Genomic DNA, 9107 nt, shown 5'->3' with positions numbered 1-9107 from the left:
CATTGATTATAGAATATTTTATTTTTGCGATGAGAATGTTTTATTTCTGGTGACAACCAAGTTGTGAATATCGTGTTAAAGATTCCACGCCGAAATAAACCGCATGTAGGTATATGATAAAATGTAATTCACAACATTCTGTAAAAAAAGGCAGGCATCAGGCAAATGTTTTGTAATCAAAAGTAGATGGCTTCCATTCCATGACGATATCCAACTGAAACTACGTCAATTATAATATTCATCGCACATCTTCATCTCATTCCACTGCAGAGAAAATAACTTCTAATTAAATTCAGCCAGAAAGGAGGAAATTGAGTTTTCCAGGGGTTTCATTTGACAAATATATAAACCAGACGCTAGTCTGTTGTGTTTTTCAGTACTCTCAAATGGCTAAAAATTACAGTTTCTTATTTGCCGCGGTGTTAGTAACAGTCTTTGCAAATAGTATGACGCAGCAACGGGAGATACTGATTGACGATGAGGGGCCGTTGCTGAAAGTCGATCAAGAAGAATACGAGGGGGGGAATTCCATAGAGGAACCAGCTGGACACGCAACATGCCATTTGGAATACCAGGTGAGTTCTGCTTCATTTCGAAAGAGGATATGGTTTATTTCGAAATTTTGAACCCTCTTTTTACCTCTCAATAATTCAGTTCTTCAAGATAATTTTCAGGAAATGTTTGGAAAAAAATCGGGTGAATTATTTCGCTTGAAATACCGTCACATAGGTTCCTAGGCAGATTGATATCTCTAACCTGGGTCTGCGACTTGAAACACCCGCACCAGAACCGAAAGGTGTTTTTGATCCATCTGTCCATCTGTCGGGGGATCCAGTCCTCCCTACTCGGGAACAGTACTTTATAAGGCAGTTCGTAGTTGACAATTGGAGGTATAAAGTCAGAGGACATTTCTGTGCTGCTGTCACTTCCAATGTCAACCAACAGTCTGTTGCACTCTGCATTAAATTGATTTATGCAATTGGCAATATGCACAAGTCTATATGCAGTCCATCTAGCCTCTCTCTTTCCAAAAAAATGTGGAGGGGAGGTACACCTACAAGGATTTCCATGGCCTGTCTCTGTAAGCCAGAGAGCTTTGCCTGGGCGGTTTTCTGGTGTGTGTCTTAACTTACTTCTTTTCCGTCAGGAAACCACGTCAAAGCTCAGTAGTATGCCTCCAGGACCTAACTTTATATCTCTACTCTTTTCGATAAAGTGTCCCGTGTCCTCAATAAATTACTCTGTATTTCCTATATATGGCTGCACTAGGGTTGTCAAGCATTTGGCCAGCTCATAAGTTGGTAAACCTGTCGCATTTACGACAGGTCTAAGTGGCACATTCTGTTCATGGAATTTTGGTAAGCCACATAGACGTGGCGGAAAGGTTTCCGATTTTTATATGACCTTCTTCTCGTTCTCTCCGATACTTGATGAACGGATAAAAATATTCCTTTTTCTGAAAATCCGAGAGGTCGGGTACCAATTAAGTCTTTTGTATTTCCTTGGATCTTGGTCTGAATTGAGTAGTACTAATTGAATAGTTATATCGTATATTCGTTTATGCCCTTTTTTCTGCTTCACAAAAATCATATATATATATATATATATATATATATATATATATATATATATATATATATATATATATATATATATGATATACATATATATATATATATATATATATATATATATATATATATATATATATATATTTTGGAACGTGGTTGTGAAGGGGGGTAAGTCTCAATGACAGTGACGTCACAGTCATTTTTCAAACTTCCATTTTGCTTCGAAATGGAAAAGTTTGAGTGTTCTGTCCCGGCGAATGAACATTTTTCTTCTTACTATTCAGATAGTAGGTATTATCTAGGCGATGAACATATTAGATTAGTCAATGCTTTTTCATTTAAAACAAATCAAAATTTCTCTTCTCAAAATGTATACAACCCTGTATGATAATTTCATATTATGTTTCAGGTCATGAAGAGGGTTGTTGGAACTTGCATCAAATTAGGAAGAACAAGTCAGGGTTGTGTGGCTGGAAACTATTTACATCCGCTTCATCCGGACTGCATGTAATCCAATATCAACCATAATGCCTTCTAATAAACTGGAGCCGCCGCTTCTGCTTTTCCACGATAAACACATGGGCACGAAATAAGTACACCTACTCTTTGAGATTATGCTTTTATTATTATGATTTCGCTCATTTTCCAATAAAAAAGTTTCAAGGATGCTGTTTTTTTTTCAACAACTCCACTTATAGTAGGACACTGATGTAACAATTTGTTGGTAGGAACCATTTAGTTCTGTAATATATGAATATTAGTGTCATCGGTCAATGGTCATAACAATTCATTGTGATATATTTTCACTGGATGGTTTGCAAAACCGCAAGCAAACACGTGTTCGCTCTATACACGCTTCCTGTGGCGTGTTTATACTCAATGTATAAGTATGAACATGTCTGAGGAAGCAATTGTATAGCAAAACACGATTTACGATTTTACAAACTGTTCAGTGAAAATATCACATCGAAAATGGGTGAGTTGATGCAGATGTAATTTTATGGTTAAAAAAAACATTTTCATCAAATTAAGGACTGTATTTTACTATTGAGCCAGTTCAACTTTAATATTATATCGGTTTTGTGGAACGTAAACTTTGACTTATTCACAGTTTGATCTGTAACCCATCTTGGGTCACAGATACCCAAGACTATACCTAAGTCAATTTAGCAAAACTAAAATTTTGATGGCCGATTCAAATTTGTCAATTTCAGTTGTTCATTTGTCCATTTGATGAATAACTGAATTCAAAACAAAGTTATTTATTGGGCTACTGTATTCACATTCCTTTCTATGCTTTGTGTACAACTTCCCAATTGGGAGTTCATCGTCTAGGTACGCCATCTACCGGACATAATGAAACTAAGCCAGATGGTAAAACAAAAACCGCATGGTTTGTTTGGAGGTGTTCCATAATGAATTTCATTAGTTGGGACTTCCATTGTCTAATCTAATATATAAAAATGGATGTTTGTTGGTTGGTTGGTTGGTAAAAAACTTCAATCGATCGTGATGAAACTTGACATGTATAAGTAATTTTTCATAGAGAAGGTTTTTAGGCTATCAATTTTTCTGTAACTCGCCACTAGATGGCGCTCTGGAACAATTTTTTTGAAAGCAACTGTTCTATAACGCTGCGCACGCCTAGGTTCGTTGATACTAGGTTTGTTTTGGTTCTGTATTTCGAACTGTTATTGAACCGTCCCGTATCGACGCCGAATCAATGCGCAGAACATTACAGTCATAGAACAGTTCTAGAACGGTCCCAACAAGTAAAAAACCAAAACATATAAAAAAATTATTCGGACAAGTGTATAAACGAAGATTGGAGGTTAGGTACCTCGACTCTGGTATAATGATCATTGCACTTTTGAGTTAAGTTTATAGACAAGAGTGAAAAATTTGAGCAAATATGTAATTGAAGTGTTATGATGCATTTGAAAAAATGAGAGTAACAGGAATTAACTAAGACGTTATCTCCGGTTATCCAAAATTAAATTGAAAATATATTGTCCTCTCTTTGTAATCTTATACTAATGAGTTTGTCAAAAGCATGCCAAGAATAAATTTTTGGAATTGTAAAAGATGTGATAATAATAATGATTTTTATTATTGCTACATACATTTCACGTCTATCTGTTATGGTATAAGAATAATGTTGATATATAATTTTGTCTCATTTACAGGTCGCAATTAACTCTCCAAGCTTCTTTGTTTTACCGGAAACAGTATTTTAGATAAAATATCAAATGAAACACCAACTACAATACGGATAAAAATGAGATTAAGAAAACGTTACTACCAAAATCCACAACGCAAATGAAAAATGTTATTAGTGCGCAAGAGCAAAATCGAAGTTCTGAACAGTCCCTACTCAAATGTACGAACTAATAATTACTGTTCTAGAATAGTTCCGAATCGTTCGGAGAAAACCAAAACACTGTGAACGATACTAGAAATAACTGAACCAAAAGACATTTTAATAACTGCGCATGATCGAACTGTACGGAATTGTGAACCAAAACAAACCTACTGATTCTGTCAAAACATTGGAAAACAGCAGCGATACAGCAACATAGTACTTACTATACATGAAAGTCCTAACATATTCAGTCAAATTTTGTGGAGCGATGAATCGCGATTCCACAATAATGGAGTTGTGAATCGACATAACAGTCACTATTGGTCTCAAGAAAATCCCCACTGGGTCCGCGAAAGTAATTTTCAAACTACTTGGGGTATTAATGTATGGTGTGGATTGTTCAATGGCCGCATCATAGGACCTTACTTTTTCAATGAAAATCTCAATGGATTGCGATATTTACATTTTCTAGGAAATGATTTGATCCAGTTGATGGAAGATATTCCCATAGCAGAACGACAAGGAATTTGGTGGCAACAAGAAGGTGCTCCTCACAATTCACAGGTTGTTACTGAATAGCTGGATAGAACGTACCCAAATAGATGGATTGGTAATAAGGGTCCAATTCGGTGGCCGGCTCGTTCCCCAGATTTATCACCGCTTGATTTTTTCCTATGGGGTTATTTAAAAGATATTGTTTTCACTACTCCCCCTTTGAATGTGGATGGTCTGAAAATGAAAATTTGACTAGCGTGCAGTGATATTACGCCTGATATTATAAGAGCGACTTGTACGAGAGAAGTGATTCGATGTTTCGAAGCCTGTATAATATCTAATGGGCATCACTTTGAACAATTTTTATGACTTATTTCTAGGTACCTACCATTCTTATGAAATGATTTATCAAGTTATATTATTTACATTGTTATTAATTAAAGATTTGTTTTCGAATACACCTCTTTCAATTCAAAATGATTCCTGACTGAATTCCACAACTCAAAATTGAAACCATTACTTCGAACACCCAAAATTTTGACTAATTTTCATGTGATCTGATACAGAGAGAATAATTGTATGAGATATTTTTAAAAATAATAGTTGTTCTCAAGACTTTACATTTTAAGCAATAACTCAACAACGCCGTAACCGAATTTCAAAAACCAAACATGAAATGATATCAGAATTTAACGTAGCATCTGAATATGTAATGATATACGGGGCGTTCTATTTTAAAAAATGGAATTTTGGTCTGTAGCACGTACACCAAACGCCCTGTATATTTAAAAATTATATCAAAATATAGCTCTCATGAACTCCTAAAACTTTTGTATGAAACATTTTTGTGTATCTCCTTCAACAAACCAGATATTTGAAATTAATGAAATTAAAATGAATTGCTGAAAATAACAATCATATTAAGCAAAAAATCCTGAAATGAAATAATAAAATAAAATACAAGCAACAATTGAAAATTTAACAATAAAAAAATAAATAAAAATTAAGATTTCAAGCAAAGTTACTTCACGACGTTTCGATTGTTAGTATCCACAATCGTCTTCAGGTGATGGTTCATCTAATCCTCTTCTAATTGTTTTGAAATACATGTGTCAGTCTCATTTATTTTCAAACTTTTTGTCACGTTTTATACCTTTTAGGTTTTCATTATTATTTATCAACTGTAGCTTTCTCTCACCCTTATATAGTTACAGTATTCATATGTATTGTATATGTCTGGATCTGGATAAAATTGTTGAATGTATATCCAGATTTGTGCAGATACATCTAAACTCTGTATTTAAGCTAATATTTTAGTATGATTTGTACTCTGTAGGTATGTATATGTATATAAGTACATCTAGTTGTATGGTGACTGAAGGGAATTGCAGCTTTGTCAATAAGACCTGATGTTCTTTGGGCAATAAAGCATATTATCAATACAATTATTATTTTGGAGTTTATTTCAAAAGCATGAGATAACACTGGTCGAGTTGTAATTTGTTCAGACTTTTCAAAAACTTTGACAAAATCCTAAAGCACAGTTAAGACATAGATCTTAAAAGACAGTTAGTCCTTTGGGATCTGTGTTTCGTGTAGAAAACACTTTTGTATCAGTAATTCAAATGAATGGGTATATCATTATAATTTGACGCAAGTATTTCACTGTTGTATGTTTTGAATCTGCATTCTACATTGTTAGTTCCAATGTATTTACTGGGTTTGTACTTTAATCTCAAAACTCAAATTCGAGAAATACAGCTTCTATAACAATGAAATAAAATCACAAGTCAACTTCTTTAATTGTAACAAACCTTGAAACAATGAACACTACAACAATAGTACTAATCACCACAGTAATGGCGAACATATAAAAAGTTTCTTCGGTAAACACATCCGTAAATGCCGGCATATTATCATACACATGTTCGATGAGTTTCAGGTGAAAATCCTTCTTTTTATTTCCCATCTCAACGCTTACGTTGCTTCTTCGCTGCTAGCTTAGTTGTGGCGCTTGGTGCAACAGGGTCTGGCTTCACTTTTGAGCTTATATGTTTGTTTATTTGTTGAAGAATCTCTAACACCGTCAGATTATTTGCCAGAAACTTGATGGTCCTTAAAAGAAAATAAACACGAACTGAATTATATTTTTTTTTTTGTAAATCGTGTCAAGAGTAACAGTTGTAAGTGATTTATACAATGTATAGCTTATAGTAATCATTAAATACTATTGAGAGGTGAAATGAGGGAGGGACGAGATCGAGCAAACACATGGCAGTAACAGTGGAAGTAAATTTGTGGTAGAAATGTCCCGTACACGGTCCAAACACTTTGTATACGGGGTCTGTTCAAAAAATAAGTTGAATGTTCAAATTTCACGGGCTATGTACATTTGTTAAGCTTTTTTTGCATTTTTTTTATGTTGGTACACTCATTTTGAACATATTTTCATAATTTCACCTGTTCAGCATGTTTAGTTTGTTACTGAGAGACATAGAAGTTACAAGTGTTTTGTGTTTTCAGCAATTTTCTGCTATCTAAAAAATGGATCAAAGAATTTGCATAGAATTTTGTAAAAAAAATTAAATTAAGTGCTCAGATATTATTTTATGATCTCTATGGTAAAATATATTCAAAAGACTCATCATAAAAAGATCAACAAGTCAAAAAAGGACAAAGATAACAAATCAGGAGTCTACAAAACAATATGTGGATTATGCCAGAAAGTTTATATAGGAAAGACTTCAAGAAATTTCAAAAACAGAATCTCCGAACATTAAAGAAGTTTTGAGGTGAAGGAAACTAATTCCCACTATGCTTGCCACCCTTCAGAGAATAGCCACTATTTCAAAATGGACTGTGGAATCAATATAGATAAGAATTCAAATTTATTCAAAAAACACTTTATGAATTTTGTCATTATTTACTATAATAACATTATAGAATAGTTTAATGATGACCTTGTAGCATAACACATCTTGAATTAAATTTACCGTAAAAATTCTATAATTACTATCATGGATAATATACTTAGTACGTTGGAGTTGGTTGGTGTGAAATGTGTGTAGAGATAAGTATTGCAACACTATTTTCCCAAGTCAGAGAGCTTCCGAGTAGAAAAAAAATATGAATAATAAGGAAATAAGAATGGGTATAAGAGAGTAGGGACAGTTGTTTCTTACCCGGAATCCGACAGCTCTATTTTAACTTCTGGCTCACTTCGATCACACACCACATTGGGCCTGATGATGCAATTGAGATTCGTTTCCAAAACTTTGGGTGAGGAAATGTGAAACAGGAAATCTCTGTAAAAAATGGCAATTTATGAGGTGTGAACCAAATATACGCTTGCGCTGGGCTATAATTAGAAAAGTCGATACATTTCATGGGTTATGTTTTCACCTGGCCGTAACTGCATTAGGATGAAAAGGGTCGAATTGAACTTGTATTTTTTTCACGGGCTTCAAGTTCACAAGTTTCAGTTGTTTGTTGATTGCACTTATAACACCAGCTGATTTTGTAAACGTACCACTGTAGTAAATAGACATTTCAGTCGGAAAAAATAATTTTTTATAAAATAAAAAACAAGGTTAGGAAATATGACGTCTGTGACAGATGACTTATGACCAGTGTTGCCATTCCAATAAAAAAAAACATAAAATTTGAGCTGAAAGAGCTAAACAAACTCATAGAAAAATGAACACATACTTGAATCATTCCTACATCAAATTATCATGTTATATAGATTTCAACGGCCGGTGTCTGACCGTATATCTATTATAATAACTTTACCTCTACCTATGTGAAATATTTTGATGAAAAGACTCGATCTACGACACTCTCAATTCTTCATAAAATAAGATTCACAGAGGCGTTAAGCGCACACCAATGGAAATGATTCTTGTTCCATCTATCAACATGTGTACAAAGTTGACATCTCTCATGTTTTTGGCTTTTACTTCCATTTAAGCGCATTAAGCCAAAAGTTGTGATTAATCTCATTTCTCGCGTCAAGAGTCTCTGACAAAACAAATTTGAATCTGTTTCAACACCAAAGTTTCTATGCATTTTTGTGCGTTCCAACACCGTTCATTGATTCTTATTGTTTACAATAAAAATTTCTTAACTTTTCTTTCTCAGTCTTTCTTTTCATGTATGTACTACTGTCTTATGATGGGAGCGAATTTGTTTCTGTTTGACTACAATTCAGATACTTTGTTGGGTCAATCTCATTTCTCGCATTTCTCCCAACATGTTGGTTGATGGAGCGAGAATCGTAATTTTTCACTTGATATAAATTTATTCAAAAATGGAAACAACTTCGAAAATTTAAAGTGCCAACTGGACATTGTCAAGCCTCTAACGCCTCTGTGAATTGAATGCTGAAACATATTGATTTTTTTTTCATTTCGTTATCAAGAGTGCCGTAGGTTGAGAGTTTCGGACCAAATATTTTACATGGGGAAGGGAGCCAAGGGACCACACCAGGGATATTCTATCCATCTAGGTCGGCCTTGAATTTGATGTCTGTCATCCACGGCAGGACACAGGAATTTATGGGAATTTTGTTTTCTTTGTTCATATTCTCATTACACTGAGTACTATTTTCTTTTTTCAAAGTCATAACGAAATCGGATACCTATATTGCCCATACTGAATATTCGCTCAAGGATTCTGTG

The 9107-nt window shown here is 34.2% G+C and overlaps 3 protein-coding genes across 4 annotated transcripts; 1 reads left to right on the top strand and 2 right to left on the bottom strand.

Annotated features, from left to right (window-relative positions):
• The first annotated feature begins 362 nt into the window (after positions 1-362).
• Positions 363-2238, top strand: LOC141485768 (uncharacterized). The gene is made up of 2 exons (XM_074183230.1): positions 363-575; positions 1981-2238. Exons 1-2 carry the CDS (start codon positions 387-389, stop codon positions 2080-2082), a joined length of 291 nt encoding a protein of 96 aa, XP_074039331.1. The 5' UTR covers positions 363-386; the 3' UTR covers positions 2083-2238.
• Positions 2239-6206: 3968 nt separating this feature from the next.
• LOC141485769 (uncharacterized) lies at positions 6207-6397 on the bottom strand. The gene has a single exon (XM_074183232.1). It carries the CDS (start codon positions 6395-6397, stop codon positions 6212-6214), a length of 186 nt encoding a protein of 61 aa, XP_074039333.1. The 3' UTR covers positions 6207-6211.
• On the bottom strand, positions 6212-8040 carry mRpL53 (mitochondrial ribosomal protein L53). 2 transcript variants are annotated; one of them, XM_023158471.2, is made up of 3 exons: positions 7831-8040; positions 7611-7733; positions 6212-6543 (listed from the first exon to the last, which is right to left on the bottom strand). In XM_023158471.2, the coding sequence occupies exons 1-3, from the start codon at positions 7974-7976 to the stop codon at positions 6399-6401; spliced, it is 414 nt and encodes a 137-aa protein (XP_023014239.1). In that variant the 5' UTR covers positions 7977-8040; the 3' UTR covers positions 6212-6398. The 2 variants fall into 2 exon arrangements, with proteins under 2 accessions (XP_023014239.1, XP_074039332.1); XM_074183231.1 differs by having other exon boundaries at positions 7809-8005.
• Positions 8041-9107: the final 1067 nt, after the last annotated feature.

Source organism: Leptinotarsa decemlineata, unplaced genomic scaffold (genome assembly GCF_025532065.1).
Source record: "Leptinotarsa decemlineata unplaced genomic scaffold, Ldec_3_MD MMD2_tig00026336_RagTag_RagTag, whole genome shotgun sequence".
NCBI classification, from domain to species: Eukaryota; Metazoa; Arthropoda; class Insecta; order Coleoptera; family Chrysomelidae; genus Leptinotarsa; species Leptinotarsa decemlineata.
Note: the sequence above shows the minus strand (reverse complement) of the source record. Positions and strands in the feature narration are given on the sequence as shown.

What these genes read in the sequence shown, in the direction of transcription:
- LOC141485768 (XM_074183230.1), top strand. Translation starts at nt 387, where the DNA reads ATGGCTAAAAATTACAGTTTCTTATTTGCCGCGGTGTTAGTAACAGTC. An exon ending in CATGCCATTTGGAATACCAG is followed by an intron (nt 576 to 1,980) that starts GTGAGTTCTGCT and finishes ATTATGTTTCAG; the next exon opens with GTCATGAAGAGGGTTGTTGG.
- LOC141485769 (XM_074183232.1), bottom strand. Translation starts at nt 6,397, where the DNA reads ATGGGAAATAAAAAGAAGGATTTTCACCTGAAACTCATCGAACATGTG.
- mRpL53 (XM_023158471.2), bottom strand. Translation starts at nt 7,976, where the DNA reads ATGTCTATTTACTACAGTGGTACGTTTACAAAATCAGCTGGTGTTATA. An exon ending in CCTAATGCAGTTACGGCCAG is followed by an intron (nt 7,734 to 7,830) that starts GTGAAAACATAA and finishes CATTTTTTACAG; the next exon opens with AGATTTCCTGTTTCACATTT. An exon ending in ATAGAGCTGTCGGATTCCGG is followed by an intron (nt 6,544 to 7,610) that starts GTAAGAAACAAC and finishes TTTTCTTTTAAG; the next exon opens with GACCATCAAGTTTCTGGCAA.